At 41.5% G+C, this 15952-nt stretch overlaps 1 protein-coding gene across 2 annotated transcripts in view; it reads left to right on the top strand.

Moving 5' to 3' along the window:
- AFF1 (ALF transcription elongation factor 1) overlaps nucleotides 1–15952 on the top strand; it is a 194375-nt gene that overhangs the window by 123059 nt on the left and 55364 nt on the right. For both annotated transcript variants that reach the window (XM_028148276.2, XM_028148279.2), the window contains one exon: nucleotides 15460–15504. In XM_028148276.2, the coding sequence (XP_028004077.2) occupies nucleotides 15460–15504 (45 nt within the window). The remainder of the gene's footprint in view (nucleotides 1–15459; nucleotides 15505–15952) is intronic.

The following is a 15952-nucleotide window of genomic DNA, read 5'->3' as shown; positions in this document are numbered from 1 at the left end:
TCCAGGGCCAGCCCAAGGTGCAGGCAAGCCTTGGATGGCAGCTGCCCAGCCGCCTAGGGCCGCCTGAGGCTCAGGTAACCAGGGCTGGCCGAGGCTTGTGCTGCCAGCAGTGGCAGCAGCAGAGGTGTGATGGGGGTGTCGCCTTCCCCTGATAGCCGAGTTGCCTCCTGCCCCTGAGGGCTCCCAGACTGTGAGAGGGGGCAGGCCAGGCTGAGGGAACCCGCCCCCACCTCCAGTGCATGAATTTCCATGCACTGGGCCTCTAGTGTGTGTGTGTGTGTGTGTGTGTGTGTGTGTGTATTACTGCTTATTTTTACAGATGATTTGGCTGTCTACCAACTAAAGAACTTCAGGTTGAAAGAAGGATCTCTCTTTTTTTTAAATGGCACATGCCCCTCCCTCTCAGCCTTCCATTCCCTCAAATTGGCAATGTGATTATGATAATGTCAGGAAAGTGAAGTAGGCTCCATGAGCATTTTCCCAGTGGGAATGTGCCAGGTGTGTGGAAGTCAGGAGGCTACAGCTGAGATATAATTTACTTCTGCTAGTTTGACCCTTCTATCTTTTAAAGGCAGTTTTTAAGGGGAGTTGCTTTTGTTGCTATTAGAATGATTGCTTCTTTTTTCATGTCTTTTCTCGGACACCTAGATTTTGTATTCTAGAAGAGTTTAGACCGAAAGGGAGAAAACAGGAACTACTGTCAATGGGAGAACATTTGCAAGTTATGACAAATGTGGTTGAGTTATCTGTTCCTTAAAACTCTCAAAAAGTTAAGAGTCTTGGGCCAGGGCTCTGGATTAAAGTCAACGAGTATTTTAAAACTTCTTCATTGCAAGTGTGAGGGGAGAAGGGTCAGAGAGTATATTGAGATGGAGAACAATGCGAGAAGAGCCACTGGCTGCTTCAACTCTTCAAAATGGGCATAAACTCACTATTCTGTACTGTAACTTTTAGAATTTGGATCATATAATCTACGAATGCTCACAGCTTTATGTTCAGCAGGTATTAGAGTACATTTATTTTACAAGCAAAGAAAATTTTCTCATTGGCCCATTTTAATACCTACTTAAAATAAATTCAAGAATAATTTCTTAAATATATATTCTCCTACCCTGCTCCTTATAAAAAAAAAAAAATACTGGTACCCTGGCTGGTTTGGCTCAGTGAATTGAGTGTCGGCCTGCGGACTGAAGGGTCCCAGGTTCGATTACGGTCAAAGGCACATGCCTGGGTTGCAGGCTCAATCCCCAGTAGGGGATATGCAGGAGGCAGCTGATCAGTGATTCTCTCTCATCATTGATGTTTCTATTGCTCTCTCCCTCCCCCTCTCCCTTCTCTAAAATCAGTAAAAATAATATAAAAAAAATACTGGTGTTTATTGAGTGACTAAATATTTGTTCAAAACTTGGTTATTAATCATATTTTCACTTTTCTTCAGTTCAGTGAATCAGTTTATCAGATGAGTCTTGCTGGAAAGCTGATGTAATTTGTCTATACCTTCAGACCAAACTTACAAAGACAATGCAGGCGGAAAAAAAAGATTATTAAGTTTACTAGAATAACTGAATCTGATTTTCAATAGATTATAGAAAAGCAAAATAGCCTCTTAAATTTAGATACTCTTTGATGATAAGATTAAATAAATGACTTAAACTATTCATAACATTATAATATCAAATGAGTTGCGTTTTCCCAGAATGCCCTTTGGCCCTTTTATAGACCCTGGCAAGTAACCTGGTTCTTCGTTATCCAACATTAAAGCCAAAAACAAAAGGAAATTTACTTGTTCAGAATGAAGACAGAAAGGGCAAGACCATCTTTATTTGCCTTCTCTCTTCTGTGTTCATTATAGTATCAGCAATCCCCAGGTTTGAAGCTCAGATGTTTCCTGGGAGTATAGATCCCTCTAGCCTACTGCTTCAGTAATTTCTTTTCTTTCCTCCCCCCTCTTCCTCCCTCCCCCTCCCCCCCCCCCCACCTCCCATTCTGTTTTTTGTTTTTCAAAATCATGGATACCAGGAGACTGACAACCAACACCTAGCCCAGAGGGGACTGTTGAGATGACTGCTGGAATAAGCCCAGGATAAAATCTTTATGTCTTTTCAGACAAAGCGTGGATTAAATGGCTTATCTTTTCATATGGCTTCAGTTTCTTTCAACCTCATCCAGAAACTGATGGGAAGTTTTTCTTGTGATGCTGGAGTCTTTAGCTTATGCCCAACTCTGGAAAAAAAAAATCCAGAAACCCTATGAATACAGAATTAAACATGGTTCCTGAACATTGTCCTCAAATTTGATTGACACATGCACTCAAAGAAGGAGCAGCAATACAGGTTTATGTATCTATAAATCTGGTCATGGTTTGCAAAGTAACGTAATCGTGTTATTTTAGACTAAGAACCATCAGTTAATATGATTTTCGAGAAAACACTTATGTGTCTGGCTGTGTCTATGTGTGTGTGGGGGGGGAGGGGCGGAACGAGAGGGAGTGGGACTCAGAGAGAGAGGGGCAGGCAGGCAAAGGCTGGATGGGGATGGATAAGCATGGTAGCAAACACCATCAAACTGCAGTTTAACACCTCTGTAGTGATATATTTTAATTCAAAGGACACTCGTCCTTTGAAAATTAATGTACCCACTCAAAAATAAAAATTAAATCCCTCCTAAAAAGGAGGTTGTTCCAGTAAGAATTGGTGTGGAAGGGGAGATAAATCATATATATAGTTGGGCATTTTGAAAGAACTTGTCAGTTTATCATCACTGGAATGGTACCAATGTCTAGACTTGTTTTTTGTTTTTTAATATATTTTTATTGATTTCAGAGAGGAAGGAGAGGGAGAGAGAGATAGAAACATCAATGAGAGAGAATCATTGATCAGCTGCCTCCTGCACGCCACCACCTAGGGACCTAGGGATCAAGCCTGCAATCCAGGCATGTGTCCTTGACCTGAATCGAACCTGGGACCCTTCAGTCCACAGGCTGACGCTCTAAACTGGCTAGGGCTAGACTTATTTTTTTGTGGTGCCTTTAAAGCAGTGCTTTTTAGCCAGTCTTACTAAATCATTCATGGTTGCTGTGCCCACAGTGGGCTTCATGGGATCTCATGTGATCTTGCATCACGGCACAATATTTTAGATCCTTAAACCAGTGATTTTCAACCTTTGCCATCTCATGGTATACAAACTAATTACAAAAATTCTGCGGCACACCAAACAATATTTTTTTTGCCAATCTGACAAAAAAAGAAAAAAAAAAAGAAAAAGGTATAATTGTGATACCTTTACACTGAATGGCTATTGTGTTGGCTGTTGTCATTTTTAATTTGACAACCTAAGGGAAAAGATGTCTGAGGGAAATAGTCAGGTATTGAATGTTTTAAAAGATTCTGTGCACACCGGTTGAAAATTGCTGCCTTAGATCACTGAGGATTTCTGAGATCTTATTACGTGGTGAGTGATAATGGTTCACAGCCAGAAGTTAGAAAGTTGATGAATAACTGCGATGAGACATACTTAGTGTCTAACAATGGAAATTATTTTACATTTGTTTTTCATCCAGATACTTCGTTTTTAAGTCAGTTTAACCTATCTCAGGTATTCCCTTCACCCTAACTTTTACACCAAGAAGCTACATATTATCATAAATAATATCTAGTGAAAACTTTTTTATATATACATCAGCTCTAAATAGTATTTTTTTTAAATATCTGTTTCATGTGACTCTCAGAAGCATTGCAAATATATTAAAGTTTACACACTCATGTGATCTCAGGAAATATAGTAGTAAATAAATCAAACCAGCCCTTTGATTACTCTCCTTGTATTTGTTTTTAGGTTTATATCAGGTAAGTGTTTGCAATTATATGTGAATAGCTACTCATTGTTCTTATTTTTATTTATTTAAACCAGATCTTAAGAACGAGCTCCTAGGATTCATAATTAAAACATACCATCTTTTACTCGACATCAAAACAGAATTAGCAGATAATTTAAGCAGTTCAGTTAATACAAATTTGAGCTATTATAAGTATTTATGTAATTTAGAAAAATAATCTGACACTAATTAAAGCAAATCACTTTGCTGATATAAAGAAAACAACTAGAAAGGAACAAACTAATTATTCATATTGATCTTTAAAGTACTGATAGTTCCAGACACTTCCTCCTGTATGATGTAAGATTCTGTGCAACAATATTCAGGGATGTTTTTTTTTTTCTTTTAATTTTTAGATTGTTTTTGCTTTTGTTGGTGAAAAACAAACAAGGAGGTGATATAGTTTGTCTATAAAAGTACAGTTTACATAAAGGTAAAGTTTTAAAATATTAGGGATAGGAGAGCTCCAAGATGGCGGCATAGATAAACATCTGGGCTGCTGCCGTCCACAACAATTTCCAAAACTACAACTAAAAGACAGAACGTCTATCACCCAGAACCACGGGAAAGCTGGCTGAGCGGACCTCTACAACTAGACCGAAAGAGACGGGCGCAATCAGGGCACAAACGCTGAAAAACTGAGGTACAGGGGAGTGCGTGCGCGAAAAGGGCTGGCGGCGGAGCCCAGCTGGAGGCGGGCGTTGCTTTCTTCAATCCAAAGAGAGACAAGCCCCCAATCTCTCTGAAATCCAGTTTCTGGAGAGAGACTGGGCTGTCTGCCATCGGGTAGGACAGTGAGGGTGGCTTGCTAGCAGAGCTGCGTGGAGGTAGAATTGTTGGCGGCACCGGGTGCAAGACTCGAGGACGCGGTTGGAGGCGGCTCACTGCCAACCATCGCTGTTTGCCTAGTGACTCCCTGAGACTCCGCCCCGCACAATCTACAAACACACCCAAGCTCCTAGCAGCGGCTTTTGCATATGAATGGCCTTCTCTATTGCAGTTTAAATTAGTAAACTTGCAACCCGGTACAGACAGCTCCAAAGCCTCCAAGCTCCAAGCAGGGAGGAGAGGATGGCAGTTCTCACTGTAGCTCCTGCAGGGTGGCCTCAGACAGCAGCTGAACTGCACCCGATTGAAGATTCAGAAGCCAATGCACCTAGTGGTCAGTGTGAGGCACCAGATTTCAACTCCTCACATCCATAAGTGACACATTTGGGAGGCGGACTCAGTGAGCACCAAAGCCCCACTGAAACAAGCCCTGTACCATAAGCGTGTCTCTAGCGCAGCAGTGCTTCCATTATAGACACAGCGGGTCCTCACAGCCAATTGGCCTGGAGGTCAATTCCTCCCAGTGTACCAACAGCAGTCAAGGCTTAACTACAACAAGACTTTGCACTCAGCCCACAAAGGGATGTACCAAGAGCGACCACCTAGGGTGATTGGGGAAGCTGAGCTACTGGCCCCTGTAGGTCACTGACCACACAAAGCCACTCCATCAACACAGGGAGGCAGCCAAAATGCGGAGACACCGAAGCATGTCACGAATAGGAGAGATAGAGGAAAGTAAACTACTGGACAACACAGTGTTCAGAACCACATTTATAAGGTTACTCAAGAATCTTCTAAAAACCGCTGAGAAACTTGAAGAGACCTTGAAGGACCTTAATGAGAATACAAAAAAAATGGAAAAGGACCAGTCAGAAATTAAGCATACACTGTCTGAAATAAAGAATATACAGAAACTCAACTGTAGATCACCGTACCCCAAGAGTCAAACCAAAGATCTGGAATATGAGGAAGCAAAAAACACCCAACCAGAGAGGCGTAAAGAAAGAAGAATCCAAAAGTGAGGATAGCGTAAGGAGCCTCTGGGACAACTTCAAGTGTACCAACATCCGAATTTTTGGGGTGCCAGAAGAAGAGAGAGAGCAAGATACTGAAAACCTATTTGAAGAAATAATGACAGAAAACTTCCCCCACCTGGTGAAAGAAATAGACTTACAAGTTCAGGAAGCGCACAGAACCCCAAACCAGAGGAATCCAAAGAGGACCACACCAAGACACATCATAATTAAAATGACAAGGGCAAAAGACACAGAGAGAATCTTGAAAGCAGCAAGAGAAAAACAGTTAGTTACCTACAAGGGAGTACCCATACGACTGTCAGCTGATTTCTCAACAGAAACTATGCAGGCCAGACGGGAGTGGCAAGAAATATTCAAAGTGATGAATAGCAAGAACCTACAACCAAGATTACTCTACCCAGCAAAGCTATCATTCAGAATTGAAGGTCAGACGAAGAGCTTCACAGACAAAAAAAAGCTAAAGGAGTTCATCACCACCAAACCAGGATTACATGAAATGCTGAAGGGTATTCTTTAAGAAGAGGAAGAAGAATAAAAAGGTAAAGGTAAAAATTATGAACAACAAAAAGACATCAAATACATACCTACCAACAAGTGAATCTAAAAATCAAGTGAATAAAAAATCTGAAGAACAGAATGGACTGGTGAATATAATAGAACCAGGGACATAGAAAGGGAGGGGACAGACAATTCTCAGAGGGAAGGGGTTTGAGGGGTACAGGAAGAGATTGGACAAAAATCTTACACCTATGGATGAAGACAGTGGCGGGGGGGTAAGGGTATGTGGTGGGGTGGGGTGGGGAATCAGGTGGAGGGGAGCTATGGGGGGGAAAAAAGAGGAACACCTGTAATAATCTGAACAATAAAGATTTATTATTAAAAAAAAAACTACATCAAGGTTTATTAACAATTTAGATTGTTGGCAATTGCAGCAATGATTGGGCTAGAAATCTTCAATGTTGTTGAAGAAGAAAGACAAAACTAAACTTTCAACTTTGTAAATTAACTTGGTTAATCACGTATATGAGGGAAAAGAATAAGGATCCAAATGTGTTCTTACATTTAATAAAAGATTTACAATATATATATATATATTAGGGATATTAGCTCTCATTCAAAAATTTTTTTATTGAATTTATTGGAGTGAAATTGATTAATAAAATTATATAGGTTTCAGGTGTACAATTATATAATACATCATCTATATATTGTATTGTGTGTTTGCCATCCCAAGTCAAGTCTCCTCCATCACCATTTTATCTCCCCTTTATCCTTTTCTACCTCCCCCTACCTCCTTTCTCTTTTTTGTTGTTGTTAATCCTCTCCCCAGGAAATTTTTCCATTGATTTTTTGTTGTTGTTGTTGTTGGGGAGAGAATGGAAGAGAGAGGGAAAGACAGAAACATTGATGTGTGAGAAACATATCGATTGATTGCCTCCTGCAGGAGCCCTGACCAGGGCCTTGGCTGGGGAGGAGCCTGCAACCAAGGCACGTGCCCTAGATCGGAATCAAACCCGGGACCCTTTGGTCTGCAGGCCAACACTCTATCCACTGGACCAAACCAGCTAGGGCTCCTTTCTCATTTTAAATAAGTGAATTGGAGTGCCTGCACATCTTTTAAGCTTCCAGTATTCTCTTTCAGTGTTTATCCTGGAGTATTGCTGGATTGCTTGTCTCAAGGAGACATACTAGTACACCTTTCCTTCACCCAACCCAGCCAAGCATGCCTGAGGTACTTCTCCCACCAGTCATGATCTCATGTAACTGTCACATCTAAAACTTGGCTCTCTGAGAAATTCATGTCCCTAAACTGCACTTGGGCAGCTTTTTTTTTCCCCCCCAAATTGAGGATTTTTGTGTCCTTAAACATATTCTGTTGAAGGTGTCTGGTGTTTTACAAATGGGAGCAAACACACTGCTTCCAAAACAGAGAAAACATTTCAGAATTCACTTACTCCATAATTACTTTCTGACGAGCTCATGCTTCTGGAAGTGCCGTGAGATGACAAAATCAAATTCATTTATTTCATAAATATTACTTGCATATCTGTATTAATCCAGAATTAGCTCCAAGGGCCTTAAGCAATGCCTGGGTGGGTGTTTAATTTTTTGAAGGGATAGTTTAACAAAGTTGGTTTGCAATTCATATAATAATACTATATATTATTATTCTTTAAGAAAACTATTACAAGTATCTTATTTTTTTTTCTAACTTATTTTCCTTCCTTCCTTCCTTCCTTCCTTCCTTCCTTCCTTCCTTCCTTCCTTCCTTCCTTCCTTCCTTCCTTCCTTCCTTCCTTATTTAAAATGTGTACCATGAGTGTGTCCATAAATCTGTCCAGGGATTTTTAAACTTCTTATCCTAAAATTCTGGGTGTGGATACTTGGTAGTTGCCCAAAGGGCATGATACTTCTTAAGTAATACTGCTGGCACCTTTATACCTTTTCCAGCCTGGGTAGGCACGCCCAGGCGGTATGAGTGTACTCTTGGAATAGGCCTAGCTATCTAGGTAATTTACTGTGTGTTCACAGAATAAAGTTAATTTTATGTCAAAGCCTTGTTGAGGCAGGCGTTCTGGTTTCCTCCTCTAATCCAGTGGTCACCAACTGGTGGTCTGCAGACCACTGGTGGTCCATAAGGTCCAAAAGGTTGGCGACCACACTCTAATCTGTCTCTTGGAAATACTGATTATGGCATCTTAATGCTAAATGCTTAAATTTATTTTTATGGCATTAGCTTTAAAGTGTATTACCTTCTTCCTCAGAATAATCCTAGGAGGTTTTGTGTGTTTCAAATGTGTCTGTTCAGTATTTAAGAGTGACTGATCAAAAGAATCCCCACCCCCGCCCCCCAAAAAAACCACACCCCTCTTTCAAGAACTACATAATCACTGTATAATCTGGTCCAGTCTCGATAGCAGGGTTTCCCAGGAGCACCTCACAGCCTACCAGGACAGGCTAACCTCATCCATGCACAGTGCAGTCTGCCAAATGTTAGAGGGGCAACAGAGTGCTGAGGAGAAGGCTGGGTCAGAGGGGTATGTCCCAGGGAGGAGAAAGTTACATAGAGGAAGTCTAATAGAAACTAAAGCAAACAGGCAGAAGGCATTTAGGTGTTTTTTGAGAAAATTTTTATCCCTGTTTTTTTTTTTTTTTTTTTTTAATCTCAACCTAATTTTTGTTTTAATTTATGAATCAATAATGTATTTCGTTATTCCGAATTTAAAAGGTAAAAAGATATACAGTGAAAATCTGCCCTCTCTTCTATCCCCCAGCCACCTAGTTCTACTTCCTAGAAATGATTGGCAGTGTGGGTTTCTAGTTTGTTATTCCCAGTGGTATCATGTGCATAATAAGTAGCTCTACAGACATGTTCTTTTCTCCCTGTTACCTTTTTATTTATAGAAACTAGAGGCCCAGTGCACGAAAATTCATGCACTGGGAAGTGGGGCCCCTCAGCCCAGCCTGCCCCCTCTCACAGTCCAGGAGCCCTCAGTGGCTGTCCTACTGACGGCTTAGGCCCGCTCCCTGTAGGCCCTGATCTCTCCGGGCCTCCCTGCAGCCTTGGCTGGCTGGCAGGCCCTCTTCTCTCCAGGCCTGCACCATCCGTGGCTTGCCTCACCACGCACACAGTCCCCTCCCGCCCACCTGCACACAGCCTCCTCCTGAGCAGTCGTGACATTATAGCGTCCCGGACAATTTGCATATTACCTCTTATGCTGGCTCATACTGCATTTTGTTTTTTTCTCTCCTCCTTAACAGTGTCGTAGAGATGATCCCAAATCAATGCATGAAGAACTTCCTCATGCTTTGTCATAGCTGCTCAATATTTCTGTGTAAGTGGCATGTGCCATAGTTCTCTTAGCCAGTTTCCTGTAGATGGGCATTTATTTATTTATAAATATATTTTTATTCATTTCAGAAAGGAAGGCAGAGAGAGAGAGAGAGAGAGAGAGAGAGAGAGAGAGAGAGAGAGAGAAACATCAGTGATGACAGAGAATCATTGATTGGCTGCCTCCAACCCAGGCATGTGCCCTTGACTGGAATTGAACCTTCAGTCCACAGGCCAATGCTCTATCCACTGAGTCAGACCAGCTAGGGCTAGATGGGCGTTTAGATAGTTTCCAGTATCTTCCTATTTACAAACAAGGCTGAAGTAAACAACCTGTGCACGTACCTTTTTGTATATATAGGAGTTGGTGTTAGAAGTCAGTTTGCTGGGTCAGAGTATGAGAAATTAAAATTTGGTGACTGTTGCCAAATTGCTGTCTTCAGAAGTTGTGCCACTTGACCCTTCCACCAACCCCAGTGTCCGATGCCTGTTTCCCCACATCTCTCATAGACACAGTATTGTCAGTCCTTTGTTTTTTGTTTTGCCAATCTGATATGTGAAAATAATTTCTTAGAGTATTTTAATGTTTTTAAGGAGAATACAATGCAAAACAATTTCCTCTTTGTCCCTAGTATGGTTATTTCCATGTGGTTTGTTAATTAAGATGTAGACTTATAATTCAGACAAGCAGCAGTGTTTACTAAGTCTTTGAAGCTCTAAAAATTGGAATTGGAAACTTATTTTCGTATTCTGAGTTCTGAGACTGAACACATAACAGCAAGCAGCGTGCACTTGGTGATTCAACAAGGCGGAACGGTTCTCTGCTTCTACAGAACTTGTAATCTGGAAGCACAGAGATGAAACACGGGGTGCATTGACAGGAAAGTGTGTGCAGCTGTGGGAGCACATGCGGTTTCAGAAGGGAGGGACTCAGGGAAGGATCAAGTGTCATGCTTGACCTTCATAGCAGCCCTGTGAAGCCATGCGGACTGGTAATGTGCCTTCATCACCATGAGGAAGTAGTCCCAAACAAGTTGAATCTTATCCAGGATTGCAGAGCCAGAACTAGAATCCAAGATCTGCTGGCTTCCTTCCTCAGCGTGCTGCCTTTGTGCTCCCTGCAGTTCCTGGTTAGTGATAACTAAGCCTTTTTGAGAATTGCATTGTTATAAAAGTGCTGCTCTATTGAAACTTGAGAGACTTAAAGCACAGTATTGCGAGAGCCTCCTGGTCTCAGTGGTGAGGTCTGTTTCTTCCATCCGGCTGTTTTTAGCTTATTAAAACAAACCATGTCACACTTAGAAGACCTTTACTAACATATCTTATTTTGAGTTCATATCTTATTTTCAGTCACTTCCCTATGATTACACAGTGTCATTCCAAGAGGAGTGAGGAATCAGACCAAGGCCAGCATTGCTGCCCTTTCAGGCCTGAAGTTGCTGTACTAAGGGATGTATATAGAGCTATGCGTGCCTTCGCTGCAGTAGCTTTCTCCCCCTGCCAAGCTAATGAAGTTGCATCTTACAATGGATGATACCAAATGGAGGAAATAATAGTATGGAAAGAGTTGAATGCAATATCAAGTACAATATGTGTTCAATAAGTAGCTGCTATTATTTTTTTAAATTGATTAATGAGGGTGGGGAGAAAGAGAGAGAGAGAAACATCAATATATTGTTCCACTTATTTATGCATTCATAGGTTGCTTTTTATATATGTGCCCTGATCAGGGACCAAACCCACAACCTGGGTGTATCAGAACAACACTCTAACCAATTGAGCTACCTGGCCAGGGCCACTGCTATTATTTTAAAAAATTGCATAGAATTACGGTTCTTGTGTTAAGGCCATACCTTACTGGGGAAGTGAGGAGACCTCACTTAGTACAGAAACTTCAGACTTGAAAAGGCAGCAATGCTGGCCTTGGTCTGATTCCTCACTCCTCTTGGAAGTGAGGTCTACACACAGGACCCCAGGAGGGGAGCGCTGTCTCCTTTAGGAACCTGGACGCTGAGGGTGGGAGACAACAGTGACATTGGTAGTTGTAAGTGCCCTGCAAACTAGAGCCTTCTGATTCATGCAACATAGGTTTTTGTAGCTGCTTTTTATCTCTGATTCTTTGAGGACATTTTACCTGAAGATCTTCAGCCTAAACTCAGCTGTGCTTCAAGGAGACTGACCCTTTACTCTTTGGCCTCAGTGTTAAAGGGGGGGCCTGAGTGGGAGCGGCAGCACTCAGCTGGAGAGCCAGTGGGGAAAGGGGATTTTACAAAGGGATTAGGCCATAATGGTGTGTTGATCCACCCCTCCCTTTTTGGAACGTCTCCTCCCAGTGGCAGACTTGGAGGTGCCAAGGTGTACTTGATTAAACAAGGCAGCCTGTCCTTCCAGATCTTTCTCTGCAAACACAGTTGAAATACTTATATTCTAGTTTCATTCTCTGGATTGATTGGGGGAGGAGTAGAGCTGAGTCTCAGGTAGATGGAACATAAAATGGGCTCCTACTTCTTAACCTCCCCTCTTTTAAGTGCAGTCTTAAAATGTATCTTGTACAGGGTCATTACCTCTAATTCTCTAACTTCAAACAGTTCAGTGTAGATGGGGCGGGTAGAGAAAACTGTAAAGCAAACATGGTAGAATGCCAACATTTGGGGAATTCAAGTGAAGGGTTTGTGGGAATTCCTTTTACTATTTTTTAATTTTTCTCTTTATGAATTTTCTAAAGAAAAAGTTAAATACATATCTTAGCATTTTCCCATGCAAACACACATATTGGCCTTATTTGAAGTCTGCACAGCATGCTGCTGGGTGTACTGTAAAGGTCTTTAGCTGGACTCCTGTTGTTGGTTATTGATCATTTCTGGTTATTTGCCATTATAAACAGTGCCGCTTAGAGATCTGTAAATATGATATAATCTCAGGTATTTGAAATGGCATCCCCAAACCCTTTTGAAACACTCCCACTTCCGTAATGGAACTCATAGGAAAGTTTACAGTAAATTAACCAATTAATGCTTAAACCTAAGAACTTATTTAGAACTTTTAATAGGTTATATGTTGACTGTTGAGCAATGTGTGTCTTACTCTGATACCAATAAACACTAAGCCAAAGAAAAATTTCTTCATTTTTGGTTCATCTCATGCAATAAAAATTTAGGCAAAAAACAAATCTTTCAATGACATGAAACATCTTGGCTATGTGTTGACCACTGGAGTAATTATGAAGATTAGAAAGGTTTGTAGTGTCCTGAAGTGTCCTGTAGTAGCTTTTTTACTTCATTCTGTTGGAAGCAGTGGGCAAATCTTTTTTGTCCTAATTCCAACATGCTTCACTTTTTCATTGATAGCCAGAGTTTTCAAAAATAAATTTTTAAAAATTGATTTGAGGGAGAGAGAGAGATTTGTTGTTACACTAATTTTGCATTCATTGGTTCATTCTTGTATGTGCCCTGATGGGGGACCAAGCCTGCAACCTTGATTGCCGCATATTTCATTGGATTCCCCTTCTCATTCCAGCAACAGGTAGGATGAGGGGACTAGTCAGTACAGTCATATGCTCTGTTCTCTTAATTCACCTTCAACTTCTAATTATTATTTTTCCTAATGATGCGTGTGAAAAATTGAGACCATAGAATATAGTTACATTTGACCCTTAGGTCAAAACAGCACTCATTTTGCTAAAATGTTTGGTTACTAATGCTTGATTTAATTTTTAGCCTTCCCTTACTGGTTTTGAAAACAAAAAGTGGGTGAGCAGGTCTAGTTGTTGACATGCAATAATGTCTGAAGGCAGGTCAGGTGGGACCAGCAGATAAAAAGGATATCCATGATTTTTTGGTTATATTCTAATTTCCATACCCTTTCTCAAAACTAACAACTGCAAACATTTCAATAAAACCCATTCCATATAATAATACTAGAGGCCCGGTGCATGAAAATTCATGCACTGAAAGGGGGTGGGGTCCCTCAGCCTGGCCTGCCCCCTCTCACAGTATGGGAGCTCTCAGGGGCTGGAGGCAACTTGGTGATCAGGGGAAAGCGACAGACACCTAGTTACCTGAGCCTCGAGTGGCCCTGGGCAGGTGGGCAGCTGCCATCTGAGGCTTGCCTGCACCTCGGGCTGGCCCTGGGCGGCTGAGGGGTCTGGGGGACTGGGGGACTCTAGAGTCAGGCGCGGAGTGGCTGGGCCTGCCTGAAGGTGGGCCCGGCTTTGCTGTGCACCTGCCAGCAAGGCCGGCGGGGCTGAGGGGATTGGGCACCTCCATCTTGTGGCTGTGGGCGCTGCCATCTTTGAGGGTGTGGCAGTCAATTAACATATTTCCTCTTTATTGGCTGTGGGTGCCACCATTTTTGCAATGGCGTGAGGGTGAATTAGCATATTCCCTCTTTATTAGATAGGATACAAGCTTTAAAACCTAACCCAGGCAGGTCAGATCGCATTTGAATTTTGACATGCCCATTAGATTCCATTGCAGAACACTGTGAATGTTGTATGTTCTTTTCCTTTTTTTTTTTTTCTCGTTCCTTAGAATAAACTGGAATAAGGGAAAGAGGTTTATAAAACTCTTAATTCGGGCACTAGCAGTCAGTGCTGTATTAAATTGCACTCAAATTAGGAACAAGAGCCAGGAAAAGAGCCCTTTTCTGTCTCCTCTAGCTGTGAGTCAGATACTGCACCCAATTGCCTAGCAGATCAGTGCTTTCTGCACAGCAGTGACAGCAACGGGAGGGGCTGTGTTGTATGGAACTTGCCCAGGGCACTTGGCTCAGGAATTGACACACATCAGAAGTTACTGTTCCTTTGAAAACCATGAAGTCATGGGTTTTGTTTCATGTCTCTGGTTTAGGAGAGGTTTGGTTTGGGTTTTTCTTTTTTTATATTTAACTTTTCCATTTACTCTGCACTTAAAAATATAAAGACTGTAAAATGATATTTCCTAGACATTGTCTGTGTGGTAGTACTACCAGCAGCAGCCACCGTTTGTTTAGCTGGGAATAAAGAAGAGGTATAAGTAGTGGATCTTTTCTCCAAGACACTAGGTAATCTCTCTCCTTAAGGTCTTCTCTGGGGAAATACTACGTGTGTGTTTGTGTGTGTACGTACATACATATTTGTGTGTATATGTGTATATAATATGCACATAAAAGGTCAAAATGCTGACTTGAGTAGGGCTAGAGGCATTTAGCTTTTTTAAAAAATATATTTGTATTGATTTCAGAGTGGAAGGGAGAGGGAGAGAGCGATAGAAACATTAATGATGAGAGAGAATCACTGATTGGCTGCCTCATGCATGCCCCCCACTGGGGATTGAACCCGGGACCCTTTGGTCCACAGGCCGACGCTCTATCTACTGAGCCAAACCAGCTAGGGTGAGACATTTAGCTTTAAAATGAATTTTGGCAGGTAAAAATATTGCCAAAAAATCTATTCTTAATTGGAGGTTGGCCTCCTGACTGTGTGGGTGTATACTAGTACTAATGTGGGTTCATCCACATCTTCATGTTAATATAGCTTGGCTCACTGGTCAGATGTTGCTATGAAGGAGCAAACTGTGACACTGATTTTATTTCTTTCTGCCTCTACTTTTGTTATATTCGTTATTCCCCTAGATTTAAGAATATACTAATTTTCTTTACTATATACATTTTCCATTGGAAACTTTTGACTTGGAGCCCATAATTAGTACACCATGATTAAGTCAGGTTACTCTTGTTGTCTTATTTCATCCAGAATGTGTAGTTCCTAATATTTACCTAGTAAAAGGTAAGCCCAAGGTGATTCTACTTAAGAGAGTTGCTATGTTATTAATACTTGCTCTACTAATACTCCAGTTGTGTTTTGTTGTTTGTGTGTGTACTAACTTTTTCTTTTTCCCATTCACTTTCAGCAGACCTACTCCAATGAAGTCCATTGTGTTGAAGAGATTCTGAAGGTGAGTTCATTGTCACTGTTTCTCACTTGAAGAAATATTTAAGTAGGCAGGCAATGTCCATTGACTTTTGATTGTGAAAAGTTGCCATTCCAAACCCCTTTAAACAGCCCCACCTCCACCCCAAACATCTCCAGAAGCAAAATTAACCAGAGCAGTAACAGAGGGATTCTAGGAACATTATTGAACTCTTTGGCAGATTTTATTAATAAAAATGAAGTCTTCAAACTGCAAGCCTTGTGGACCAGAGTTTTGAGATCTCTCTCTCTCTCCAGTTTTGCTGGTTGTCCATGAACACCCAGGAGAGTTGCCCAATTTTGGGGGGAACTCCCTGCCTGGATGCAGTCAGGGAGACACCAGCTGTTTGGTCTATACCTCTTGGTGGTTCATAGGTGACACCTCATATTGGTATCTTCAGTGAGATAAAATATACAGTTTTTAAAGAGGGAAA

This window comes from Eptesicus fuscus, chromosome 2 (assembly GCF_027574615.1).
Source record: "Eptesicus fuscus isolate TK198812 chromosome 2, DD_ASM_mEF_20220401, whole genome shotgun sequence".
Classification (NCBI taxonomy): domain Eukaryota; kingdom Metazoa; phylum Chordata; class Mammalia; order Chiroptera; family Vespertilionidae; genus Eptesicus; species Eptesicus fuscus.
Note: the sequence above shows the minus strand (reverse complement) of the source record. Positions and strands in the feature narration are given on the sequence as shown.